The 15,561-nt window shown below is 38.6% G+C and overlaps 3 protein-coding genes across 4 annotated transcripts in view; 2 read left to right on the forward strand and 1 right to left on the reverse strand.

Moving 5' to 3' along the window:
• Positions 1-9,466, reverse strand: part of LOC126195538 (actin-interacting protein 1) — a 177,767-nt gene extending 168,301 nt beyond the window's left edge. Inside the window, exons 1-3 of the mRNA XM_049934165.1 lie at positions 9,316-9,466; positions 8,569-8,690; positions 7,092-7,182 (exon numbers count right to left, since the gene is read on the reverse strand). Of these exons, the coding sequence (XP_049790122.1) occupies positions 7,092-7,182; positions 8,569-8,690; positions 9,316-9,331 (229 nt within the window). The 5' untranslated portion in view covers positions 9,332-9,466. The remainder of the gene's footprint in view (positions 1-7,091; positions 7,183-8,568; positions 8,691-9,315) is intronic.
• A 14-nt stretch (positions 9,467-9,480) lies between these two features.
• LOC126195577 (cyclin-J) overlaps positions 9,481-15,561 on the forward strand; it is a 55,924-nt gene continuing 49,843 nt past the window's right edge. Inside the window, exon 1 of one of the 2 annotated variants that reach the window (XM_049934206.1) lies at positions 9,481-9,779. In XM_049934206.1, the coding sequence (XP_049790163.1) occupies positions 9,753-9,779 (27 nt within the window). In that variant the 5' untranslated portion in view covers positions 9,481-9,752. The remainder of the gene's footprint in view (positions 9,780-15,561) is intronic. The other variant, XM_049934212.1, reaches the window with a different exon arrangement.
• Positions 10,047-12,513, forward strand: LOC126195549 (piggyBac transposable element-derived protein 4-like). The gene has a single exon (XM_049934176.1). The coding sequence runs from the start codon at positions 10,465-10,467 to the stop codon at positions 12,250-12,252; it is 1,788 nt and encodes a 595-aa protein (XP_049790133.1). The 5' UTR covers positions 10,047-10,464; the 3' UTR covers positions 12,253-12,513.

A 15,561-nucleotide genomic window follows, 5' to 3' on the forward strand; every position in this document is an offset into this window, starting at 1 on the left:
TAAGAATGTCATTATTCACTGCAATGTTATTGCCAACTCCTTTTTACTCTCTGACCTTATTTTTAATCATTGCTTTTAATGTTCACTTGTTTTTTCTAGAACTGTTTGCACTCTTATGTGCACATGTAAATGTTGCAAATAAAATAGTTATACTAAAATCGCAACATTTTTGGTGAGCAGCAGCTGTGCTCCATAACAAACTACATACGAAAAAACTGCATCAACTGTGATGCACATCCTGCATGCACTGAATGTTAACTATCTAATGCCGACTGTCGATGTGACTGTGAATTCAGCCACAAGACATATAAGTCAAACAACCACCATTCCAGCAAGAAAATCCTATTCTATGATCTGCATAATCCGAAAGCCCATTTTTGTTAGCCCACATAACTTCCAATGAAGCAAGTATAGTTACAATGTCAAGGCTGTTAATGACATGACAACATACGTCCAGGATATTTTGGCCTCACCTCCAGGTGCTAATAAATACACTGCCATTAAAAAGGCTCCAGGCAGTTACTTGTGTCAACCTGAAGTCAAAAAATTAGAAAAGATACTCCACACTTAGTCAGGTGATCACAGCCCTTCGCAATTTCTGTGTTGCCTATGGACCCTGGCGAGAAATGCTGTTTATGAAGATATTCTACAAAACAATTAGCTGTTGCACCTACCATCTCTCACAGGGAAAATACTTACTGTATGTGGCAACAACCCTGACACAAAGACGAAAAGCAGACCGTATTATCGAGATGCATCCACCCATAGGTGTTGCAGCCATATACCCACAATCACACAATTCCTTGGCCTCATTACAAGCACAGAGCACCGAGACAACCATAAGATTGCTGCTCTTCAAACACAACATTCCATTAACCGCTGCAGCACCAACGCTCAATGAGGAAATGCCGCTATTCCCCATCAACTAAAAAGATGTGATGGTACCACAGACAATTTGGCTCTGAAGTTTGAAAATGCCATTCCTTGTGTCAGCTGGGACATACGTACATCTATTCACAATAAAGTGCCTGGCAGAGGGTTCAATGAACCATCTCCAAGCTGTCTCTCTACCGTTCTTCTCTCCAACTGCGCACGGGAAAAACGAGCACATAAATTTTTCTGTGCGAGCCCTGATTTCTCTTATTTTATCTTGATGATCATTTCTCCCTATGCAGGTGGGTGCCAACATAATGTTTTCACAATCGGAGGAGAAAACTGGGGATTGAAATTTCATGAGAAGATCCTGTCGAATGGAGAAATGCCTTTGTTTTAATGATTGCCACTCCAATTCACATATCATGTCTGTGGCACTATCTCCCCTATTTCACAATAATACAAAATGAGCTGCCCTTCTTTGAACTTTTTCTTTGTCATCCGTCAGTACCACCTGACGCGGATCCCACACTGCATAGCAATGCTCCAGGATAGGGCGGACAAGTGTGGTGTAAGCAGCATCTTTAGTAGACCTGTTGCACCTTCTGAGTGTTCTGCCAATGAATCGCAGTCTTTAGTTTACTCTACCCACAACATTATCTAAGTGATCATTCCAATTTAGGTTATATGTAATTGTAATCCCTAAGTATTTACTTGAATTTACAGCCTTCAGATTTGTGTGACTTATCAAAAATCAAAATTTAGTTGTCTTCTTTCAGTACTCATGTGAATAACTTTACACTTTTCTCTATCCAGGGTCAACTGCCACTTTTTGCATCATACAGATACCTTATCTAAATCATTTTGCAGTTCGTTTTGGTCATCTGACGACTTAACAAGATGGCAAATGACAGTATCATCTGCAAACAATCTAAGATGGCTACTCAGATTGTCTCCTATGTCATTAATGTAGACTAGGAATACTAGAGGGCCTTAACACTTCTTTGGGGAACACTGTATATTACTTCTACTTTGCTTTCGATCTATTACCACGAACTGTGACCTTTCTGACAGGAAATCACGAATTGAGTCACACAACTGAGGTGACATTACATAGGCACATAGTTTGGTTAGAAGATGCTTGTGAGGAATGGTGTTGAAAGCCTTCTGTAAATATAGTATGGAATCAATTTGACATGCCTCGTCAATAGCACTCATTATTTTATGAGTATGAAGGGCTAGTTGTGTTTCACAAGAACGATATTTTCTGAATCGGTGCTGACTATGTATCAATAAATCATTTCCTTCAAGGTAATTCATAATGTTCGAGTACAGTATATGTTCCAAAAGCCTCCTGCAAATCGAAGTTAGTTATACGGGCCTGTAATTCAGCAGATCACTCCTATTTCCCTTTTTGGGTATTAGTGTGACTTGAGCAATTTTCCAGTCTTTGGGTATGGATCTTTCTATGAGTGAGAGGTTGTATATAATTGCTAAATATGGAGCTATTGTATCAGCATACGCTGAAAGGAACCTGACTGGTGTACAATCTGGACTGGAGGCCTTGCCTCTAATAAGTGATTTAAGCTGCTTTGCTACACCAAGGATATATATGTCTATCTTTCTCATCTTGGCAGTTGTTCTCGATTGGAATTCGGGAATGCTTATTTCGTCTTCTTTGATGAAGGTGTTTCGGAAAACAGTGTTTAATAACTCTGCTTTAGTGGCACTGTCGTCAGTGACTTCACCATTGTTGTCGTGCAGTGGAGGTATTGATTGCGTCTTACCATTGGTCTGCTTTATGTATGACCAGAATCTCTTTGGGTTTTCTGCCAGATTCCGAGACAGTGTTTCATTGGAGAAATTATTAAAAGCATCTCACATTGAAGTACGCACTATATTTCTAACTTCTGCAAAACTTTGCCAATCTTAGGGATTTTGTGTCCTTTTAAATTTGGCATGCTTTTTTCATTGCTTCTGCAACAACAATCTGGCCCATTTTGTGTACCATCACTTACTAATTTATCTAGTATAAATCTCTCAATTGTCACTGAAAATACCTCTTTGAAATCATTCCACATCTTTTCTACACTTACGTGATCAGATTGGAAGGAGTGGACACTGTCTCTTAAAAAGGCATTAAGAGAATTTTTATCAGCTTTTTAATTAGATGTACTTTGCATTTCTTTTTGATGGTTGTGTGTTACGGCATTCAGCCTAGCAGCAACTGCCTTGTGGTCGCTAATCCCTGTATCCGTCATGATATTTGTCCATTATTATTTGTTGCTAAGAGGTCAAGTATGCTTTCACAACCATTTACACTTCACTTCATGTGGGCTCATGAACTAATTGTTCAAAATAATTTTCTAAGAAAGCATTCAGCACAATTTCGGATGACATTTTATGCCTGCCACTGGCTTTAAACACACAATTTTTTCAGCACATTGAGGGTAGATTGAATTCACCACCAAATGTAATTGTATGAGTTGGATACCTATTTGAAATGGGACTCAAGTTTTCATTGAACTGTTCAGCAGCTTAATAGTATAGTTTGATTGTCAACTTCTACCCTTACTATTTCACAGGAACCATCTACTTCAATTTCACTAGAAGGTAAACTACTTCTGATAGCAATAAATACTCCACCACCAACTGTATTTAATCTATCCTTTCTGAACACTGTTATGTTGTTTGAAAAAATTTCGGCTTTAGCCAGCTTTCCGTACCTATGACTATTTGAGCTTCAGTGTTTCCCATTAGGGCCAGGGAAGTCAATAATGACTGATATGGCTTTCCTCACAGCAGTCATTGACTGTGTCACTGACCACTGTACAAAACTGTAGTTTCTAGGGGCCGTAGGTGCTCATGTATTTATGCACCATCCTTTTCGACTACTTCGCTGTAGCTATGATGACTTGTCTCTATACTTCCAGTGGTTCCAAAATCAATACATGTTGTCATGTGACACATTCACTGAACTTAACCTTTTGTTGTGAATTTGTGTGGTAATTCATTGTGGCAGATATAATATACCCACCCTTGGTGCAGATTTCATTTTACAGCCTGCTACTGGTCCTTTACCACTGCCGCCTTTTTGATACAACCATTAATTTGCTACCTGTAGACATTTAAGCTGTGCAGACAACATTACTGTAAGCATGATTCTCTATATTTAGATCTCCTCAAACAGTTCCCGTAGATCATTCGACATATACCCACATTAAGATCTGTACAACACTCAAAAATATATTATATTCTCACAATTCCAGGACCATCAGTTCATACTTGATCGAAAAAAAAAAACTGAAGATAGCAACACAAGAATTTTCTCTTATGCTCACCCAAGGGATCTGTTATCTTTGAAACAGCAGCTAGTTCCAAAGACAACCAAAGGATGGCACCCAAGCAATGATAACTGGCAACTTAATACCCGAACAATTCAAGATTGGTATCCTGTTCCATATGTTGAAAATTTCTCATTCAGTAACCACAATAAATTGCCTTCTCAAGAAAAGATTTGGAACATGCTTTCCACCAAATACCCATTGCTCCAGAAGACATATCCAAGACTGCTGACTGCACTCCACTCAGCCTATTGAGTTTACTATGACGCCTTTTGGATAATGCAATGCTGCAAAACTTTGCTGTGTTTTATGGGTGAAGTCACACACAACCTCAACTCCTGCTATATCTATACTGCAATGTTTTGGTGATGTCTAGCACCAAAACAGAACATCTGGAACACATAATAGCAAGTATTCACTCACCTCTGTCCACATGAATTATTCCTCAATCCATCAAAGTGCATGTTTGGAGCATCCAAAGTTCAGTTACTGAGGCAGACCGTTAACACTCAATTCAGGTGCCACAGGAGAGAAAGAGTGGAAGTCACTAACATCTTAACCCACAGCCTGTGAGTTGCTTAGATTTCTTGAGCTTGCTAACTTTTATCACCGTTCTGTGAATAACCATGCACTGCTGGCAAGCTCCCCTGAATGACTTTTTGAGAGGTACTCTGAAACCAAGCTGCAAATGACAGTAGACTCATGAAGCAATAACTGCCTTTAATGTGTAGACATATCACTGAGGTTGCACTTATAGGATACCCTAATGCACAAGTGTCTCACTTCAATAGTTGATGGATTGCAGCTGCAATAGGTGCTGTATTAAAAAACAAATATATAGCACTGTCAGCCCTTGGCATTCTTTAGTCAGAAGATACTTCAAACTGCAGCAGAGCTGATCAACATGCAACTGAGTTATATGCACCTTATGCTTCCACACAGAAATTTTGCCAAATGTCTGAAAGCCAACAATTTACACCTGTCACTGATTACAAGCTGTTAATTTATGCTTTCGTCAGAGACCAAAGAAAATATCATTATGTCAACAATGGCACTTGGGCTACATAATCACAATATGACACATATCGCCCATGTCAATGGGGAACTGATTACATCAGCATATGTCCTGTCCTGTGCAGATGCAGTTACAGGCAATGAGGACTACAAAGCACCTGCCTTGTGCAACACAACAGCAAGCTGCAAGACTTAGTTGTAAACCCATCTTATTACGTCTTCATCACCTCCAGATACCTCATTCAAATGTGATGTCGTATCATGATGATTCTATATCAAATGCACGCAGGTCTGTGACAATGAACTTTCAACAGCAGGCAATCTCGTCACTGCATAATTTTCCCCATCCTGAAGTCCAGAGTATGACAACGCTTGTTAACAAGTTAGTGTATGGTCAAACTTGGACACGGACTGCAAAACTTTTGTGCACCAGTGTACAGTCTCTCGACGTAATTAGATCCCTCGTCACACATCAGTGCACCTCTTTGACACTTTCATTCCGTTCAACCAACAATTCAAACATCTGCGCAGAGACATTGTTGGATCATTTCTGCCGTCTGAAGGACACATCTACTGTCTAACTGCCACTGACTGCTTTATTCACTGGCCAGAAATTTTTCCTATGGTTCATGCAACCACATCCTTTCACAGATGGATCACTTTTTTGAGAGAGCCTCTCCCTACCACCACCAACCACTGCAGGCAGTTTGACTCATGTTTTTTTTTCAAATAGCTCACTGTGTTATTTTTATTGGGCATGAAATGTATCTGAACTGCAGCTTATCAATCAGCAGCAAATGGCTTAGTTGGACATTTAAACTGCCAATTAAAAGTATTTTTACGATGCCTTGAACCACAATATTGGACAGAAACACTACAAATTGTCCTACTAGGTACATGTACTTCCATCAAGGAAGATCTTCACACCACAGCAACAGAACTGTTTTATAGTCAACCAATTTGATTGCCTCATTAATTATTTGGCGAGGTGCCTAATGACCTGACTGAGGCATCAGACTCTGTTCGAAAATTATGTTCGCACATTCGCCAACTATGTCCAGTCACATTGAGAGTAGCATACCTGCCGCCTTTTCATTTTTGCTGATCTTTGTAAATGAAACTAGGTTTTTGTTAGACATGATGCTGTGCACAAGCCACCATGACGTACTCTTCACAGTCCTTCATTGAGATGAGAATATATTTAAGGTCAATGTTACCATGCCTCAACTACAATTTCCATTGATCCCCTTAAACCTGCTTTCTACACCTCCTATGGTGTTACCTGCAAACCAGACAAGCCACAGCAGTCAATGAACAAAACTTCTAATGAATCTATGACAAACTTGGCAGAATCACCCACCCCTCCATCCATCATTACTGACAACCCACAACATATGCCGGACAAAGTGCCTAATGAATCTACAGCAAACTTGGGAGAACTGCCTGCTCCTCCAGCTGTCTTTATATGATGTGGACTACATGTCCATTTCAATGGAAAATACAGTAAGAAATTGGAGGGGGTGGGAGTACTGAAATGTGATAAAGAAGTGATGTCATTATGCACTGCAGTGTTACTGCTGACTCTTGTTTACTCTCTGCTATCATATTTATTCATTGCTTCTGATTTGAATTGTTACTGCTTGTGCTCTTGCAGGCATGTATTAAATGTTGTTAGTAATGTATTGATACTGAAACAGCAACTAGTTCATGGGAACAAAGCTAAACAATCCTTTATGCTAAATGAGAATAGTGCTTTACAGTGAAAGGTTGCCTCTGCATTGTTTCCCAGAGCAAACAGAAAATTACATAAAATTAGAGATAAAAATAACAAAATCTCTATGATATTAAGGATTTTCATACCTCCTGATGCTATGTAAAATCCACTGGGAGAATATTTGGCGACATTCGTAGTGCAGGAGTGTTCAGTATAAATGTCCGAAATTGCAGGATTCTAAAACAAATGAAAACATGGTATTAAATATATGAAATTTTCCCATGTCCATCCTGAAACAGTGAAGATGTTGGATGTCGAATCCCAAGTGAAACCCCCCCCCCCCCCCCAGTTCCAAAACAAACAAAGACACACACACACACACACACACACACACACACACACACACACACACACACAATATTTTACACTTGAATCTTAGATCTCAAAGTGCCTATCAATCTGTTTGTCACCACAACCAATATTTTATATTTCAGGTGAAAACATAAAACAGCAGCAGCAGCAACTATGTGGTAATGTATCAATTATATTGATGTCTAAAATGTCAATTTGAACACAAAAAGTGAATCAAGATATTTCTGAGCAATTTTTCTTTCCCTTCATTTGGTTAACATACCGCCATTGAATGACTCCTCTACTATCCTCTCATGGCTGCCTCTGATATGTTGATGCAATGCCACTATCTGTTCTATACGGCAAGCAAGCATGACGTGGTTTGCCCTTAAACTTTAGCTCCCATTTCTGCCTCATACGCATGCAATATTTGGGGGAATTACCACAATAAAGAACCAGAATTACCTTGAACATAGATATATTGTACAATAACAATGCAGATAACTAATAAGTCAAAGAAATTATTATTTAAATAATGTTAAACCTATGTAACAATATTATGAAAAGGATAGTTGCTACTCACTATATAGCGGAGATGGTGAGTCACTGACAGGCACAATACGAAAGACTGTTACAAAATAAGCTTCCAGCCAACGACGCCTTTGTCAAAAATAGACCCCACACACACACACACACACACACACACACACACACACACACACACACACACACACACACACACACTACAGTCTCTGGCAGCTGAAGCCACACTATGAACTACTTATCAGCGACTCAGCATCTCCACTATATGGTGAGGAGCAACTATCCCTTTCATAATGTTGTTACATCCTGAATTTTCCATCGATTAATGTTAAAGCTTCCACATACTGAACTACAGCAATGAAAAATGACAAATTTCCCACTGTAGGGTTGGTACCCTGGAAATATTATACTGATCATGAATTCAATTTGATCTGTAGCTAATCATGATGAAAAATATACAGTTAAATATTTCAATATTCTTGAACTGACAGGAAGATTATAACCTACTTTGTTATGTTACTTTCCTACCAAAACATTAGCTAATAAGTCATTAAGACAACAAAGCAGTATATGTTGAAATGTTTTTAATCATGAGAAAAAAATGATGGAACAAATACGATACACCAATAGTGCACACTTTGTGTTCTTCTGTCCATTTATGTGATAATTCTGAACCTCCAAAATAAAACTTATTAAGAGAACATTTGTATTATTCAAATTTCTACATACCTCTATATTTCTTATTATAACACTATTTCCATTGGTGTAAAGAAAATTTTTTCCCTTTGGATCTCCTCCCAGAACAATTGGTTGGCCCCTTTGAGTTCTCGGAAGGGATGCAAAAATATATTCTGTAAAACGAAAGACAATTTTTTTTCTACAAAGTCATACTGCACAGTGTACCAATAACTGTTTAATGTTCACATTTGGGCCGTTGTCATTGCATAACCATAATGCACAACTTTTAATAAAGTAACAAAATATTATGTACATAATTCCATTTCAACACTTATTTTTACAACTTTCAAAACTTTTTATTTGAGTAATGCCGACCTAATTTCGCAACAACGACAAGTGTTAAACAGCTTCCATAGCTTGTTAACGCACCAGCTCCATTAATGTAGCTATTACTACACAATCCGCTACTGATGGGTTAGATTCAAACTGCTTTGCATTATTTTGACAGTAGTACATGTGGGACGGTCAGTTTCGTGGTAAAAAATGATTTAAATAAACTTACCCGGTAAAAGCAGCTTTTGAGTTTGGAAACAGCTTTTAAGTAATGAATTCTGTTGTCTTCCTAATTAAATGTTCATCTATATATAATCTAGAGGAAGAAATATCCTATGCGATCTCTCATAGTAAACACTCAACAAGCACATCTGACATCAGCAACCGGCTATGTATAACAAATCGTTAACAATGGCAAAATAATTAAATACGATAAACTTCTATGGCATCTAAAATTGCACTTACTGTTGGAGTAAGACATGTCAGGTTCCTTACATGAATTGCACAGAGCAACTTATATTTCACTATCTCTCTTCTCGTAACCACCCTCTTTCCACACCACCTCCTTTCCCTTATTTGGCGGAGTGATAGCAACGAGTAGAATTTCATTTCCAACAGATGGAAGCACTGTTGAGTACAAAATTAAACAAATGAATAGTAATATGCGTTGGGGCGAAACAATGTCTGCTGAAGTGCTGCAATGTAGCGTTAGACAAGTAATGTTATGTGGGTGGGCATTTCGCCTTGTTCACCATTTCGTGGTTTTCTTCAACGTTTAATGTGAAACATAAATTCAGTCATAAGATATGTACTGTGATATTAACTCACGATTGTGTTTTATAAGGATCTCCAACAAATAACACGTATCTTCAAATATTTGTATCGCGAACTTTTGACCGTCAATGGTAATGAGTTTCCACATTTATGAGGTTTATATTCTTTTCGTTCGTCCATAGCATAGGCTTTAATTTATAGAAATTCAATCATGTGTAACGAGTGGATCCAGTTAACTAATCAGTAGTTTTTTGTACTAAACATGGTTATTGCCTGTTGTAACTGTCAAATTTTTTATTAATTGCAATTTAAAACTTTTCGATTATTCGTAATTGCAAATTAATATTATAAATTGAACATGCATGCAGCAGGTATATGTTTTGTTTGTTTGTTGAGAACTTCATAGATGTACACTACAGAGCTACAGTTATTAACCCTCCGTCGGGCGCAACCGGCCTGACAGGCACAGCTGTCATATTTGTGTTCCCCCCTCCCCAGTTACGTGGCGTAGGACTTCCCCGACGTCAGTACCTTCCTACCTCCTGGTGCTGTATACAACCCGTGTTATTAGAGTTCGCGCGACCTTGGTGAAGAGCAGCTGTGACGATTTTGGCCTCTCAGGCTCATTGCGCCCGATTACGTCCCATTTGCGGAGGTACGTATTTTTTGTTCTTTTTCACCTGAGTGGTAGTTTTCCTCATTTGTGGTATGAGTAATGTCAATTTTGTCAATAATTTGTGAAAATATGTAATATTTTGAGCTCGGCCTGTCAGGCACATTGCGCCTGAACACGTAATTATCGTGGTGTTCTATGTTTTACATTTCAGATTCTCCATAAATATGGCGCGGAATTACTTTGATTTGTCTAACCCACGTCATCTCGAAGAGATACACGAGTTATTGATGTGCGCTGACGAGGAAGATCCCATGCTGACTGAGAATCTGGGGGACGAGAGCGATATTGATTCCCAGGATGAGGTGGAAGAGCGCGAAGATGACTCTGCAACCGAGCAAGATGATGATAATACTGATGAAGATGAAGAAGGAAAGCACAAAAACACAAGGAACGTTTATGTAGGAAGAGATAATACGACCATGTGGAACAAAAAACCACCTAAAAAAAGGCGTCGTCTGGCACCTCACAACATCGTTACTCGCCTTCCTGGAGTAATAGGACATGCAAAGAATGCAAAAACTGCTGTAGAATGTTGGAATGCTCTATTCACTGAGGACATTCTTGATGCGATCGTCAGATACACGAATCAGTACATCGACACTGTCCAGGAACATTTCTCAAGAGCCAGAGACATCAGTCACACAGATGTAACAGAAATAAGGGCGTTTATTGGCTTGCTGTATCTTGCTGGAGCTTACAGAGGAAATCGACAAAGTCTGGAGGAACTTTGGGGTACAGAAGGTGATGGTGTTGAAAAATTCAGCCTAGTGATGAGCCTCAAGCGGTTTAAAAACCTGATACGTTGTCTTCGTTTTGATGACAGAACTACCAGAAGCCAACGGAAAGAACTTGACCGACTAGCTCCGATTCGTGAAGTTTTCGAAAAGTTTGTTGAAAATTGCCAAAAGAGCTATTGCGCTGGGGAAAACGTCACAATAGACGAAATGCTTCCAGGTTTTCGTGGTAGGTGCGTTTTTCGCCAGTACATACCATCAAAACCAAACAAATATGGAATAAAACATTTCGCTCTTGTTGATGCTAAGATGATATACACACTCAACATGGAAGTCTATGTTGGACAACAGCCTGCAGGTCCTTTCTGTGTCAGCAACAAGCCAAGTGAAGTTGTCAAGAGGTTGGCTAAACCTGTGTTTGGATCCGGTCGCAATATTACTACTGATAATTGGTTTACTGATTTTGACCTCATTGATTATTTGAAAACAAAGAAGCTGTCACTAGTTGGAACTGTCAGAAAAAATAAAAGGCAAATACCTTCAGATTTTGTTGATGTGAAACGAAGGGAACAACACAGCAGTTTGTTTGGTTTTAATGATGGGAAAGTTTTGGTTTCCTATGTACCACGGCTGAACAAAAATGTTATTCTTGTGTCTTCGCTGCATAATGATGATGCCATTGATCCGGAATCTGGAGACAAACATAAACCAGAGATAGTCTCTTTCTACAATTCGACAAAAGGCGGGGTTGATACTGCAGATCAAATGTGTGCAAGTTATAGTGTGAGCCGAAACACAAAGCGCTGGCCAATGGTAATTTTCTACACAATGTTGAATGTGGGTGGTATCAACTCTCAGGTTATTTACCTTGGAAATCAACTGGAAAAAATGCGTAGGAGAGTGTACTTGAAGTCTCTGGCACATCAACTTGTTCTTGGAGAACTACACAGAAGAAGTATGAAGACGATTGGAATCCCCTCCAGCTTGCAAAGCCGTCTCAAGAGATTTATTCCCACCGAAGGCAGAGAGGAATCACCACCTACTTCACATCCAAAAAGACGTAGATGCATCACCTGTACTGCAGAAACTGGTCGCAGAAGGATGTCAAATTATGAATGTAAGAAATGCCAAAGTGCGATCTGCCTGCCACACGCGAATATGGTCTGTCAACTTTGTTTCTCTGAGCGCGAGTGTGTTGCTCCTAGTAATTCTGAATGAGTGTGAAAGACAGCAAAACAGGAAGAGAGACTCAAAAGTGGAGCTTGTCAGTTAAATTCGCTGTTTAATATAATTTATGTGCTAGAAACTGTAACTGTCTGGTAATGTTTCCTAAATTAGTGTTCTTTGTATTTTGTTGCTTTTATAATAAATAAATGGTTTTTTGGCATCCAAATTTATATGTTCTGTTTGTACACATTCCAGTGAACGTGGCTAATTATGTTTACAGGACAAAAGTAGAAAAGATGAAATAATAGCGGCTCTCAAAATCTGTGCCTGTCAGGCTCATTGCGCCCGACCTCGGTCGTCATAATATTGCGCCTGACGGAGGGTTAATTTGTTTTAGGAACACTATGTGATTAAATTCAGTTGCTTAGGTCAGTTTGCCTTGCGACTGTAGGTACTAATTTGTTAAAAATTATAAATGTACTAGTATTTAAAATTTATGTTTAGGCTTTCATACGTTATCATACTGTTAACAGGAGTTAATATAGCGTCTAGTGTCTAAATCTAATAATCACGATTAACTGCAGTAATCACTCGTCCACTAAGTCCAAAATATACACAAATCATTCACCTCTTCATACTTCAGGCTTATGTAGTTGTAATTTTTAGTGAAGTGTATGGGGAAATATATAGTGGTATTAGTCAAAATGAGAAGGAATAGTAGTTTTATTTATTGACTTGTACATTTGATTTACTGTAATGGTGTTTTTGAAATACGATTATCCATTAGTTCAAAACTCGATCTTTTGTCATGGGTGTTTGTATCGTGTACTAAGTTAGCTCCCCCCCCCCCCGTCCTTTTTCATCGGCAGAATGTGTTCTCTGTGGACGTTTATGTGAAATGAGAGGAAAGGAGAGACAGAAACTGTTGCTGGTAAAAGGTTTGCTGCTTTTAAGTGTCAGAAGGAGGGCTACTGAGCTTAATATCCAAATACAGCATCCAGCTCATCATCAACACTATCATAATTCCATGAGAAGCTGCATAGAGCTTGGGTGTTCACCTCTGAGCATTGGCTTACAGCTTACAAAACTTCCCACCACATGTGCACTGGTGGTAATTACGGGTCAGTTGAACCTACGAATACTGAGCATCAGCTTTTACTGTGATATGATGATGCAGTATCATGTGACATCATATGTGTACAAACACAAAGAAATCAGGATACTGCCATAGTTATTTTGTCTCTTTTTTATTTTTGGGAATGTAGTTTGTGGTGGCAGACTGATCTGTTGAGTAATGTGAGGTCAAGAATAGATTTGAATGTGACAGTTTGCTTGTGAGATGCTGATACCAATTAATGTGAACATAAAATATTAGTTGTAGTGACACAGCAAGAGATCTATTTTGTTTTAACAAAGAAATTTGACAAACAGCCATGCAAATTAAGAAGTTATTTTATTTTCACTACCAGTTTCAGCAGTTCAATATACCATCTTCAGGGCCATATGCATCTCTCAAAAACTATCAATATTGGCATGCTGGGACCAAAGGTGCATACGGGGCCTGAAGACAGCATATTGAATTGCTGGAACGGGTAACGAAAATAAAATAAAATAACTTTTTAATTTGCACAACTTTTTGGCGAATTTCTGAGTTAAATATTTGACCAGCCACTGTCCCATGTCCACAGTGGCTCAACAGAGATGTAGTTTTAGTTGAAAGATCACAATTTGTAAGTTGGTGAAGCTAATGAATGTGAATAGCCTACTAAATCATAGTTGTGGTGACATACTGATTTGTAATGAATCCGGAGGTCTAGGTGAAATTGAATGATAATTTAGATGTGGGTTGGCGAAGTGGTTATCAGTCATATGCAGTATGATCCAATTCTATCATATGATCGAAACCAACAAATGCAATGACTAAACATCCTATCGTAAACGAAACACGGTAACGACATACTACTGAAATATCAAAGTGAAACATCGCAGACCCCATTTACATAACAAATGACAACAGACTTCGTAGACTATACTGATGGCTCACATTGTTTAGTAGAACCAGAGAAACACTAATTAATGACAAGAAGTGTGTGAATATGCTAAGAGCTAGTTGGAGATCTGTATTGTGATACTGAAGTGATCGATAATTTGTGTTTGACTGAATGATGTAAGAAATAAGCAGTGGTATGTGATTTAATCAACAAGATGAACTGTTGATAGTCTGTGGGATATAAGCTTGTTATTCTTGTCATACAAGCAGACATTCATAACATTTTGATATGAATGCAAAAGATCTTTCAGAATTTTCAAAGGTTCATACCCGAATGAAAATTCTCAGTAATTTTTAATAAGATTAAAAATGTCTTTCTTGCTAAGAAGGTGAGTACTTTGGAATCCAGTATAAAAATTTTACACCATTTATCAGTCATTCATCTGTGTTGGAAGGATATTTGACATGCTGATGTTGTCGTCTTCAATCTGAAGACTGGTCTGATGCAGTGTTTCGTGCTACTCTATCCTATGTCAAGACTGGTCTGATGCAGCGTTACATGCTACTCTATCCTGTGCAATCTCTCCGTCTCTGAAGACTACTGTATCCCACATCCTTTTGAATCTGTGTACTGCATTCATCTCTTGGTATTCTGCTATGATTTTTTCCCCACCACAATTGCTTCCTGTACTAAATTGGTGATCCCTTGATGTTGCAGAATGTGTCCCATCATCCAATCCCTTCTTTGAGTCAAGTTTTACCACAAATTTCATTTCTCTCCAATTTTATTCAGCAACTCTTCATTAGTTATTGTCTACCCATTTCATCTGCAGCATACTTCTGTAGCACCACAGTTCTGTTTTTGTCTGAATGATTTATCATCCATGTTTGTTTCTATATGTGGCTACAGTCGTAACAAATGATTTCAGAAAAGACTTCCTAACCAATATTGGATATTAATAAATGTCTGTTCTTCATAAATGTTTTTCTTGCCGTTGCCAGTGTACATTTTATATCCTCACTACTTTGGCCATCATTAGTTATTTTGCTGCCCAAATAGCAAGACTCATCTGCTGTTTTCAGTGTCTCTTTTCTTGGTCTATTTCCATCAGCATTATCTAATTTTATCCAACTGCAATCCATTATCCTTGTTTTCCTTTTGTTGGTGTCCATCTTATAACCTCCTTTCAACGCCACTGTCCTTTGCGTTCAGTTGCACTTACAGTTCTTTTGCTGTCTCTGACAGAATTACAATGTCATCGGCAAACCCCAAAGTAGTTATTATTTCTCCCTCAATTTTTTGCACAGTGTACAGGTAGAATAACATCAGGGGTAGGCTACAGCCCTGTCTTACTCCCTTCTCAACCACT

The sequence above is a fragment of the Schistocerca nitens genome, chromosome 1, assembly GCF_023898315.1.
Source record: "Schistocerca nitens isolate TAMUIC-IGC-003100 chromosome 1, iqSchNite1.1, whole genome shotgun sequence".
In the NCBI taxonomy this organism is placed as follows: Eukaryota; Metazoa; Arthropoda; class Insecta; order Orthoptera; family Acrididae; genus Schistocerca; species Schistocerca nitens.